Raw genomic sequence first — 12,570 nt, 5'->3', positions numbered from 1 at the left:
TTATTTTTTTGTTTAAAAAATGCTGTTATTGTGTAAAACTTAAGTATATAAAAAAATAAGTATACATATTAGGTATCGTTGCGTCCGTAAGAACCTGCTCTAAATATTACATGACCTAACCCCTCAGGTGAACACCGTAAAAACTGTCAAAAAAGCTATTTTTAGTCACCTTACTTCACAAAAAGTGTAATAGCAAGCGATCAAAAGTCATATACACCCTAAAATAGTACCAATCAAACCGTCATCTCATCCCGAATAAAATGATCCCCTACACAAGACAGTTGCCCAAAAAATAAAAATAAACTACGGCTTTCAGAATGTGGAGACACAAAAAAATAATAAATGCTTTATTATGTAAAACTGAAACAAGCAACCCAAAAAAGTTGTCATATTTGGTATTGTCGCGTTCGTAACAACCTGCTCTATAAAAATACCACAGGATCTAACCTGTCAGATGAACACTGTAAATAACAAAAAATAAGAACGTTGCCAAATCAGCTATTTTTCGTTACCTTGCCTCACAAAAAGTGTAATATAGAGGAACCAAAAATCATATGTACCCTAAAATAGTACCAACAAAACTGCCACCTTATCCCGTAGTTTCCAAAATGGGGTCACTTTTTTGGAGTTTCTACTCTAGGGGTGCATCAGGGGAGCTTCAAATGGGACATGGGGTCAAAAAACCAGTCCAGCAAAATCTGCCTCCCAAAAACCATATGGTGTTCCTTTCCTTCTGCGCCCTGCTGTGTGCCCGTACAGTAATCAGGGCCATAAATATTGAGTTTTGTTTGGCTGTTAACCGTTGCTTTGTAACTTGAAAAAATGGATTAAAATGGAAAATCTGCCCAAAAAGGGAAATTTTGAAATTTTATCTCTATTTTCCATTAATTCTTGTGGAACACCTAAAGGGTTAACAGCGTTTGTAAAATCAGTTTTGAATACCTTGAGGGGTGTGTTTTCTAAAATGGGGTCATTTTTGGGTGGTTTCTATTATGTAAGCCTCACAAAGTGACTTCAGACCTGAACTGGTCCTGAAAAAGTGGGTTTTGGAACATTTCTGAAAAATTTCAAGATTTGCTTCTAAACTTCTAAGCCTTGTAACATCCCCAAAAAATAAAATGGCATTCACAAAATGATCCAAACATGAAGTAGACATATGGGGAATGTAAAGTAATAACTATTTTTGGAGTTATTACTATCTATTATAAAAGTTGAGAAATTGAAATTTGCTAATTTTTCCCAATTTTTGGTAAATGTGCCATTTATTATTTTTTTTACTCAATTTTACCACTGTCATAAAGTACAATATGTGGCGAGAAAACAATCTCTGAATGGCCTGGATAAGTAAAAGCGTTTTAAAGTTATCACCACATATAGTGACACTGGTCAGATTTGCAAAAAATGGCCTGGTCCTTAAGGTAAAAAATGGCAGGGTCCTGAAGAAGCACTCCAACTACATTAGAGGTTTATATAGGTAGTTGCACATTGTTTATAAAACATCCAGTAAAGACAACGCCACATAGGATGGCAATCTTCTATTTAAAGGGGCCATATGAAATTTGATTCTTCCAGAAATTGGACCACTCTTTTCCATGGCCTGTCTGGTATTGCACTGGCGCTAGAAGAAATGTCATATTGGCACAGCAGCCTGCCGTATCAGTCACCCCAACAATCCCTGATCAATGATCACTCATATAGTTAAAAGCTATGTACACCTTTTGGAGTCAATTTTTTTTTTATTGCATTTAACTTATTTTTGGCTAAAAATCATATTTTAGCTCAAAATAAGTATAATGTAATCCTAAAAAAAAATTGCCCCCAAAGATGTACATAGCCTTTAATGTCCTTTATGGTCACATTTCTCCTGAAACGTCCTGTGAAACAGCTATTTTAGGCAATACCTGATGTAAAATGGAAATCCATTATCATCTTAGGTATTGGAGGATTCATGGTGCGCCAAAGAAGCCGAACAGGTCAGGGAAAGTCTAAGAGGACTTTATCTAGAAAGGATTCTTCTGGCTCCGTTTCTGAACTCCTGCCTGGTAAAGAAGAAGGTATGGAAGTAAATTCTCTAACTTTTAAATTGTATTCCTTAAAATATTTTCTGAAATATTAGAGATCAACAGATCACACATACAAAATCTGTTCTCATGTTAAGGGTACTTTTGCCAATTTATTTAGGTGACTGCCAACATAACTATTAAGTTTAAAGAGAACTGTCACCATAAAGCCCCCTCCCCCTTCAGATCACTGTAATGCCTGGATAGGTGAAAAGACACTGATTCTGAATATGTCATTTTGTTTTCTGGGTTATCTCTGGCATTCCCCCACAGTCACGTGCAAAGGGTCCATGAACTGTATGCTTATGCGTCCCTGGGACTTGTTGTACTTGAGAGGACTTTTAGTCCATCAGCCCACGGACCCTTGGCAGGCCGACTGCACGGGAATTCCAGCGACCAGTGAAGTGCAAATCGCATTCTGAATCGGCATTTTTTTCGCCTCTCCACACATTGCAGCAGTTTGTGGGGTAACGCATAGTGACAGATTCCCCTTCTATATGTGCAAGTGCGCTCGATTGTTTCTGCAACTCAGTCAATAGTAAGAAACTCTTTGGGACAGAAAAGGGAAAAATCCCTAGTGTGCAGCTCTAGAATAGGGTGTGCTCAATACCCTGCACATGGGGCCAATTCTCGGAGTCCGAGTAGAAAGTATCCTGCTGGGATGTGGAGGCCAAATGTGTCAGAGCAAACATGGGCTGAATATTAAAGCTTAAAGGGAACCTGTCACCAGTTTTATGGTGTCATAACTAAGGGCAACATAAATAAGTGACTGATTCTCTTAGCAAAATGCTGGGTCACTTTTCTTTAATTGACCCAGTCAATCTGCCAACATCTTGTATTGAAAAGCTCCAGCTGATAATAAGTCATGAATATTCATAAGCTCCTGACTCTCTCCGCCCACCTGCTGTTGATTGACAGTTATTTTCCATATGAATCAGCAGCAGGTGGGCAGGGGAGTGGCTATAGCTGTTAATTTAAAAAAATGCTGGACTCACTGACATCACGCTGGACTCAAATCAGCTCATTAGCATGCGGCATCTTTGTGTGTATATTATGAGGTAACCATCTGTCACACCAGTAAGGGAATACATCTAAGGTACTTTTTAGTAGTTAATGATTGTATATAATTAGATTATAATCAAATATCCACATGACAGGTTCCCTTTAAGGGCTCTTTTACACCAGCGAGTTTTCCGTTTAGATGCGATGCGTGCTGCGAACAGATAGCGTTCAGACTGAATCCTGACCCATTCATATCAGTAGGTCTGTGCACATGAGCATCGTTTCTTACTGACCATCTCTGCGTTCAGGAAAAATCGCAGCACGTTGTCTATTGTGCGGTTTTCACAAAGCTCTAGCTCCATTAAAATGAATGGAGCTTGTAAAAAAACAGAAGGCGTTTAGATGCTATGCATTTTTCATTGATGGTTACTAGATGTAAATTGTTGTTCTTCATTTGTTAATCTTCACGCATGAAAACACAAATCACTGTAAAAAAAATGCACCAAAATGATACATAACTGACAATACTAGCCAATTCCTCAGGCCGATGTTAAAAGCTGAGAACTTTGCCAATATCTTCCAGTCAGGAACATATCGGAGCCCCTCATGCACCACATCACGGTGTCTCAGCGCGCATGGGGTCCTACCACTAAACTGCCCGTGGTGTGTGTGAACAGGGTCTGAACAGTGCTAGGAACTAACTCACAGCCAGACTCTCACATGCCTCCATAGTGGTATCACCATGCACTGTGAGGTAGGATAAAGCTGTGAGCCGCACCCACAACAGACCATGTGACACAGGAGCCGCACCCACAACAGACCATGTGACACAGGAGCCGCACCCACAACAGACCATGTGACACAGAAGCTGCCAGGTGCAAAAGAGCGTTACCAACACAATGAAGTGGCACATTCCATACAGATAAAGACAAAAACTAAACGGGTGGAAAAGCCCCAAACCCAGACACTGTAGCGTGTCTATAACCGGGGGAGCAATTCCTCCGCATGCGGTCCGCAGACAACGGCAAACCCCAGCAAAAAATGCGTACAATGGAGGATGCCGGGGCGGACAGCATGCACAACAAGAACATCTTACACAAAATGATACATTGTGCAGATGAAAAAATATATACATAAACAAATCACTGCAAAAAATGCACCAAAATGATTCCTCAAGCCGATGATAAAAGCTGAGAACTTTGCCAATACCACGCATGAAAACGCCTGAACAACTGATAGCATCCGTCCTGAAACACTGAACGCAATCACAGACCAAACTGATTCAACTTCCATCAGTTTTATCTGACAGACTCGATATCGCTCGTGTGAAAGAGGCCTAAAGCTCAATACAAGAAGCAACAGTGCTAACAAGATATAAAAATAGACAAAGTGAAATGGCAAAAAAAACAAGCCAAGCCGTCCAGGACACATGCCAGGGTGCCCCTTCTCCAGTTACATATACAGTCATGTCAACTTTGCGCTGTACTCGGGGCTATCTCCAGAACTCCCATTACCATGAATCGAGCGGCCACACGCCTGACCGGCCGCTCCATTCATTCCTTGGGTCTGCATTGGGTATAGGTCCCCTGTTGTTGTGATCGGTGGGAGTCCTACCGCGAGACCCCCAGCAATCTAATAGTTCTCCCCTATCCCATGGATAGGGGACAACTTAATGTAACCGGAATACCCCTTTTAATTTCCTGCTGTGAAATGGACACAGTGATGGACAGCCCTCCCTCTATGAGTATGTATACACAGAGAGCTGTCAATCACTGATAGGACCGCCTCCTGGACTTCAAGGAAATGAATTGTATAAATCACAGGTTTTACTGAATCTTTCCCAACAATCCGGTCAGTCTGCTCTGCTCCTTCTACTCTAGAACATGCTGCCAGCACATTGCATTTTCATGGTGACAGGTTTCCTTAAAAATAAGTCAGAAAATACATAAATTGAAGCAGGCCAAACAAAAAGAGTAATCGACAAATGGCAAAATCCCCTACCCTATGGTTGTAAGTGGTTTTCTCAGCTGAAGCCCATGTTCCACACTCCTCCTGTCCATGTCTTATTGCTGTTTTCTGTTTGCTCTAAGGCTGGAATGAACCTCAGCCAGAGACTCCTTTAGACGAATGCATCACTGGCTTTGAGAACACCGAGAAAATAAAGAAACGCTACAGGAAAAAGAAGAACAAATTAGAAGAGACTTTCCCTGCGTATCTACAGGTAGTTTCTGTATTGTTACAGTGAGCAAGAACTGTATTAAAGAAAACTCCTGTTTCAGTTCCACGTGTCGGACTTGTGTTGGTTGAAATGATTTATTGCTATGTTTAGCATGTTAACCCTTTCAGTACATTTTCTTATTTTTATTTTATTTTTATTTATTTTTTTAGTCTTCCATCCAAGAGAGTTTTTTTTTTTTTTTTTTGCCAGACAAGTTGTATTTCTTTATGGCACTGCTTACTTTGCCACAGCTTGTATTGGAAAGCGAGAAAAAAATTCTGGCCGATGAAATTGGAAAATGATGGCTATTCCGCCAAGGTTTTTTGAGATTTGTTTTTATACGATGATGTTCACTGTGTGCTAGAAAATGCCATGACGGCATTAGTCTGTGAGTCACTACGGTTACAACGATACCAAATTTATATAGTTTTCATTATATTTTACTACTAAAAAAAAGAAAAAGCCTTTGAAAAAAAAAAAATTTCTTTGCACTACCGTATTCTGACATAACTTTTTTTTTTTAATATATTTCTATCTCCAGAGTTTTAAGCGGGCTTGTTTATTTGTGGGGCTTACTGTAGTTTTTAATGTACCACTTTGGAGTACATACAACTATTTGATCACTTTTTATTCAAGTGACCAAAAATTGCAAATCATCATCATCGTTTATTTTGTTGATTGCTGATTTTTAAGATGTATAGTTGGTAAAGGAGTTGATTTTAAATTTTTATTTTTTTTACTTTTTATTATACAGCCGGCACCCAATGTTTATGAAGTGGGTACATAGTGTGAGCCCACTCCATAATCCTTAAACCACCCCATGTCGTAACTATATGCCATGGTGCGTTTAAGGGTTAAAGGAGTTGTTCCATGTTTATAAGTTATCCCACATCCACAGGAAAGGGGATATCTAACTGATCTAACTGGGCCCCCACTGATCACAAGAACGGCGGTCCCATTCCCCATTATGGAGTGACACTGCTGCTTCTTTTGTATGCTATGCGACCGCCGGAGATAGCGGAGCACTGTACTCTATTTCCGGAGCTCCCATAGAGAACGAATAGAGAGGCAGTGCCTGTGCACAACCTGCCGCATCATCAGAACCAGGGAACGAGAGCCCTGTTCTCATGATCGGTGGGGTTCCCAGCAGTCAGACCCCCAGTGATCAGCTAATTATCCTCTAATCCTGTGGATACAGAAAAACATGGCACTACTCCTTTAGGCTGGGTTCACATCACGTTTTCCCCTACGTTGAGCGTGTATGTCAGGAAACCTCCAGACATACATGTTAAAGGGCTTCTGTCACCCCACTAAAGTCATTTTTTTTTTTGGGCTATGTTTGCATTAGTCAGACGGAGGTAAAATAGATTACCCCTTCAACCTCTGTGTATACGTCAGTAATAGGGTGGACTGCGCTATTCCATCCTGCAGTGTACTGTAATCAAATAGGTGAAATTCCTGTAACAACCTGTAAATTGTCAAGGATTATGAAAAGTGTGTTTTTACTGTATAAATATGAACCTGAGCTTATCCAGAACATAGGTTTATTGTGTTTCTTTGTTTTCTTTACATAGGAGGCTTTTTTTGGGAGAAATCTTCTGGACACCAGTAAACAGAACAAATCCAGCATTGAAAACTGCTCTGAGAATGCCGCTACAATGTTTTATAAGGCAAATCTAAACTCCACTTTTCTGGATCCTTCGTCAGACCCCTTGCTCAGTTCAGCAGCAACGCCCTCAAAAAATACAGTTGGTAAGGAAAGTCAGTACCTCTGGTTTTATAATGTAGAAATAAACCTTTATCTAAAATAACAAAGGCAATACTGACGAGGGGCAAGCAAAGCTGTGACGTAGATAGGTGACAGAGGGTCACATTAGTGAAATCCACAACCCCAGACTTGTTGTGATTTCCAGAGCATGCAGCACCCCTAATAACCGCTTGAACCTGTCACCATATTTTGACCCCCATAGGGGACTTGAACATGCAATACTCAGATCACTTCTTCCATAGACTGCGATGAATTACCATTGCAGCCTATAGCAGTTTCATTATGTTCCTATGGAGCTCTGCCACAGGCTGGGTCTTAAATACAGTATATGTCCACAATGCAGATTTCTGTTTTATTTTTTTTAGGCGGATCTCAAGATACTTTAGCTGAACTGTCTGAGGTGTTGAATACAGAAGATGATATTTTTGGAATACTTTCAGATGATCTTGCGAAGTCTACCAGTCAAACCGGTATGTCTTCTAAAGAATCTTCTCCTGACGCCCAGTGTGCTATTGATTTGTACATATGTTACAGTATTAGACCAGATCAGTAACCTCCAGCTGTTGTGAAACTACAACTTTCGGCATGCTCTGCTTCTATGGGAGTTGTGTGAACAGCTGAGCAAGTGTGCATACTGGGAGTTGTAGTTTCACAACGGCCAGAGTATTGGAGGTTGCTGACCCTTGTATTAGGCCTTTCCATATATGTATTGTAATACAAAAAAAAAGTCTATGGCTAAGGCACGTGGATCTTTCTTTTGATTTGATTTCCCGGGAACAGCTTGCCGCCTCTTGTGCTTATTTTTATGTTCTCATTTGGCTCTGCGCATTGATTTTCTGCATGCTGCTTGACACATTTGCTTCCACTCTTTTTCTTTGTTATAATCATCCATTTTATCTGGTTTGGGTCTTGTAGGTCTTGATTTATGCACTTTCCAGGTCGAAAATTCATCCTCTCCTTTTGGTAAGATGAACCAGAATCAGAAGCACCAGTAGTAGGTGGTTCATAACCAGTCTTTGCCTGCTAGGTTTTGCATGCATGCAACACGCTTTTTTTTATATATTTTTTTTCTTTTAAAACTTTTACATATATACTTGTATTACTGCATAAATATTCTTATAATGTTAAGAATGAGATAATTTGTCTGTTCAGTCTTACTCTAAAAGGGTTATATACTTAAATTGATTAGATTTAAATGGGCTGTGTCATCAGAAAATGACCTATTGTTCAAATCAAGTTTGTGTTCAAATCAACAAAAAGGATTTTTGGTGATTGTATCTTTAATTTTCCATTTTACTATCCATATTTAAAAATAAAATAATACCCTCCAGTTTTCACACTGCCCACTAAGAGAAGTGTTCCCTCCCGTCAATCGCCTGCTTGCTGCTATTACATGAATCGATCTCCTCCTCAGTATAGGGATGAGCGATCGCTAATGCATCGCTTGTCCCTATACTGCCTCATTGTTTGCCAGCAGCAGAGCGCCGCCTTTTACACAGCATCATCTGCCAACGGCAAACCAGGATGTTTTTAACATGTTGAAATATTTAGATGAACTGCTCATTCATCGGGTAATTAGCGGCGGTATTACACTGCCAGATGAACGCTCGTTAGCTATCATCTTAACCATAATCTGCCCATGTAATAAGGCCTTAAGCATAAAAGGGGCCACTTCTTGGTCTGTAAAGATGGGCAAGATTAGAATAACAGATATCACCATTTTATATAGATAACACCTATCCACCATTCACAATAGGTGGTAGTCAAAACGTATCTACTGCTGTCCATTGTGTCTATGGCTCATGGTGGCTGTTGTAAAGCCACATAGACACATTCCCTTTAAGTATGCATATATTGTTTTTGTTTTACTCATGTTTCATTTGACTTCTAACCTCCTCGTAAAAGCATTGTTAGGTTAGGTGCACACGTGTGTGGATTGTGTGCCTGATTTCACCCCTTTACATGAAAAGGAGTAAAAACCTGCCCAGAAATTAACATGTTGTGGATTTAAAAAATCTGTACTGCAGCCCGATTCTCATGCTAAAAAATTCTGAAGCACTTGGCAGGGATTTGTTCAAATCTCACCCACATTAATGGTGGTGTAATCCACTGCATTTTTTTCCATCCGCACATCCTCACGAAAAATGTGCGCATCCACGAGTACACTTACCTTTAAGGCTACTTTCACACTAGCGGCAGGACGGATCCGACAGGCTGTTCACCCTGTCGGATCCGTCCTGCCACTATTTCGCCGGACCGCCGTCAGACAGGGGCAGAGCTCCGGCAGTGCACGGCGAAAGGCCGCCGGACTAAAAGTACTGCATGTCTGACTTTTTAGTCCGGTGGCCTCTCACCGCGAACTGCCGTGCTGCGCCGGAGCTCTGCCCCTGTCCCCATTATAGTCAATGGGGACAGAGCGGCGGTCCGGCGAAATAGTGGCAGGACGGATCCGACAGGGTGAACAGCCTGTCGGATCCGTCCTGCCGCTAGTGTGAAAGTACCCTAAGAGGTTTCTAAGATGATATTTTTCATGGCATATCATGAGGATAGGAATATCTGACCACCAGGGGTCCATTGCCCTGCACCGCCATTGTGTAGTGGACGGAGCTGGTTACTGCAGCGCTGCCCCCACTGAAGTGAATGGAAACCAGGCTACCGTCAAAGAGCGGATCGGCATTTGTGCAGGGTGTTGGATCCCCACCAATCAGATATTGACGGCCTCTCCTGCGGATAAGACCATTAGTAGAAAAATCCTGGACACCCCCCTTAAAGAGTTCACATTTAAAAGGGAATCTGTCACCAGCAACCTCCCTATGAAACGGTTTGCATAGACACATAGATGTGGTTCACCTGATGAGGGGCTGGCCACAGGAAGGAGCAGAGCTCAGGTGCAACAAGAGCAGAGCTCAGGTGCAACAAGAGCAATGGTGAAATAAAGGCCTCATTTACATATTAAGCAAAGTACCGTAACTCAGGAATGACGCCTCAGTTCAAAAAATGAAAAACAGCGTTTTAATTAGGTGAACCACAGCTACGTGTCTGTGCAAATGGGAGGTCACTGGTAGCAGATTGCTTTTGAACACCATTTTCTAGTTTGTATGTGTGTGTGTGTGTGTGTGTGTGTGTGTGTGTGTATATGTATGTATGGGTGTGTGTGTGTATATATGTATGTATGGGTGTGTGTGTGTATATATGTATGTATAGTGTGTGTGTGTGTGTGTGTGTATATATAGATTTTTTTTCTTATAAATCCATTGCAAGCCTAATATTGCACTACTCCTGAGTTACAGTTCAGTGGCCTTTCTCTCCTGTAGGCTCTATATACATGTATGTGTGCTCATCTTTCTAGTTTAAAGGGAATCTGTTCCAAAACAGCCCCCAAACTAATATTTCTCCTCGTACTCACATTCTGACACTGTGCTCCCACAAACCGGCAGTAAAAGGCATTGAGAGGTCTCCTCTTTGAGTCCTCTCCATTATGTGTGTAATAAGCTCAGGAGTCCTCTCAATGCCTTTTACTGCTGGTTTGTGGGAGCACAGCATCAGAATGTGAGTATGAAGATAAAACTGACATAACCGTACCATGTACCCTTTCATTTTCTGTTCTTCTGATCCATGTAAAACGGATCCTGAACATCCATTATGCACATTTTGCATCAGTCTTAGTTATTTCCGCCTGAGATTTGTTTTTTTAGATGGAAAGAAAAGTCCTGCGTAGAACTTTTTTCAATCTCAAAAAAGAGATCTCAGACGGAAATGGCTAAAACAGATGCAAAATGTGCATATCAAATGCTTACAATACAGGATCCATTTTTTTCTTCTGACGGATCAGAAGAATGGAAAATGAAACGGTGATGTGAATCCAGCCTTACTCTAGTTTGGGTGCTGTTTTGGAGCTGAAACCTAGCGCTCTCTCTGGTTTTCATTTCTAGGATACATCACATTGTCTTCTCTTTTTTGTCAAAATGCCTCGCCTGGTGTCTCTTCTTGTAGGGCAGTGCAGTGATGGGCAAACTGCGGCTCTCCAGCTGTTGTAAAACTACAAATCCCATCATACCCTGCTGATAGCTGTAGGCAGACTGGGTATACTGAGAGTTGTAGTTTTACAACAGCTGGAGAGTCGTAGTTTGCCCATTCCTGTTTTAAGAGATTGCATTGAGCAAACATCTTCATTTTGGAAACTTATAGAATCTTTTCCTTTACTTTTTAGTGGGTCTTGACTTAGGTTCGATATCAGATGATTCATCATCTCTGTCTCACACCAATGTCCACCGGAGCTCCCGACCTTTAAGCGAGGACCAACTGGATGGCATTCTCAGCCCAGAACTAGACAAAATGGTTACAGACGGTAAAAGCTATTTCCCTCTTTAAATATTTGCCTTTTTTTTTCCCGTGGTCTCATGCAGATCCTTGACTTATAATGATAGCGAGGGCAGAGCCACACAATTGTCATTCTCCCTAAATATACTTACCTGGCTCCCCGCGCCGCTCCTGGTCCCCGCACTGCCGCTTCTCCCCAATGCTTTTATCATATAGAGAAGTCAGTGGTGAACACCCACAGAATGCTTCAATTAAAAAAAAAAAAAAAAAAGCTAAAAGAGCAAAAAATTTTAGGAAGCGGTCTTAAAGGGGTTGTTTCACTTCATGAAATGGTATTCATTATGTAGAGAAAGTTAATAGAAGGCACTTACTAATGTATTGGGATTGCCCATATTGCCTCTTTTACTGGCTTGATTCATTTTTCCATCACATTAAAGGCTACTTTCACACTCGCGTTTAGTGCGGTTATCCATCATGGATCTGCACAGACGGATCCGTTCAGATAATACTTTGATGCTTTCTGAGCGGATCCTTTTCCATTCAGAATGCATTAGGGCATAACTGATCCGTTTTGGACCGCTTGTGAGAGCCCTGAACGGATCTCACAAACGGAAACCAAAACGCCAGTGTGAAAGTAGCCTTACACTGCTTGTATCAAGGAGTTACAGCCGCTCTGAAATCCAGCAGCAGTGGCCATGCTTGCATAATATAGGAAAAAGTGGCGGCCTATGAACACTCCCGCAGTCCCAGCCACCAGAGAAGCCAATGCCTATTCCTATAGTGTGAAAGCACGACCACCACTGCTGGACTGCAAGGTGGCCGTAACTCCTGGATACGAGCAGCGTATAATGAGATGGAAAAATGAATGAAGCCAGCGAAGGAGGCAATATGGGCAATCACAATACATTAGTAGGTTCCTTGTATTAACTTTCTCTACATGATAATTGCCATTTGCTGAAGTGAGACAACCCCTTTAAAATACCAGTACAAGAAACGCAGTGTTTGTAGGGTGCTTTATAATTTCCTGTTTGTTAGGGCTCATGCTCACAAATGTATTTTCTTTCCATGTCGTTTTTTTTTTTGCAGACCGTATACGGAACTATTTATTTCAATGGACTCGCAAAAAAAACGGAAGTTACTGTGTGCATTCCGTTTCCGTATGTCCGTTCTGCAAAAAAAATAGAACATGTCCTATTATTGTC

General features: G+C 41.2%; 1 protein-coding gene across 9 annotated transcripts in view; it reads left to right on the top strand.

Annotated features, from left to right (window-relative positions):
* KMT2C (lysine methyltransferase 2C) overlaps positions 1-12,570 on the top strand; it is a 206,598-nt gene that overhangs the window by 136,706 nt on the left and 57,322 nt on the right. For 8 of the 9 annotated variants that reach the window (XM_040434126.1, XM_040434128.1, XM_040434123.1 and 5 more), the window contains 6 exons: positions 1,935-2,054; positions 5,153-5,283; positions 6,855-7,032; positions 7,414-7,518; positions 7,964-8,011; positions 11,259-11,396. In XM_040434126.1, coding sequence (XP_040290060.1) covers positions 1,935-2,054; positions 5,153-5,283; positions 6,855-7,032; positions 7,414-7,518; positions 7,964-8,011; positions 11,259-11,396 — 720 coding nt within the window. The remainder of the gene's footprint in view (positions 1-1,934; positions 2,055-5,152; positions 5,284-6,854; positions 7,033-7,413; positions 7,519-7,963; positions 8,012-11,258; positions 11,397-12,570) is intronic. The other variant, XM_040434122.1, reaches the window with a different exon arrangement.

Source organism: Bufo bufo, chromosome 5 (assembly GCF_905171765.1).
Source record: "Bufo bufo chromosome 5, aBufBuf1.1, whole genome shotgun sequence".
In the NCBI taxonomy this organism is placed as follows: domain Eukaryota; kingdom Metazoa; phylum Chordata; class Amphibia; order Anura; family Bufonidae; genus Bufo; species Bufo bufo.
Note: the sequence above shows the minus strand (reverse complement) of the source record. Positions and strands in the feature narration are given on the sequence as shown.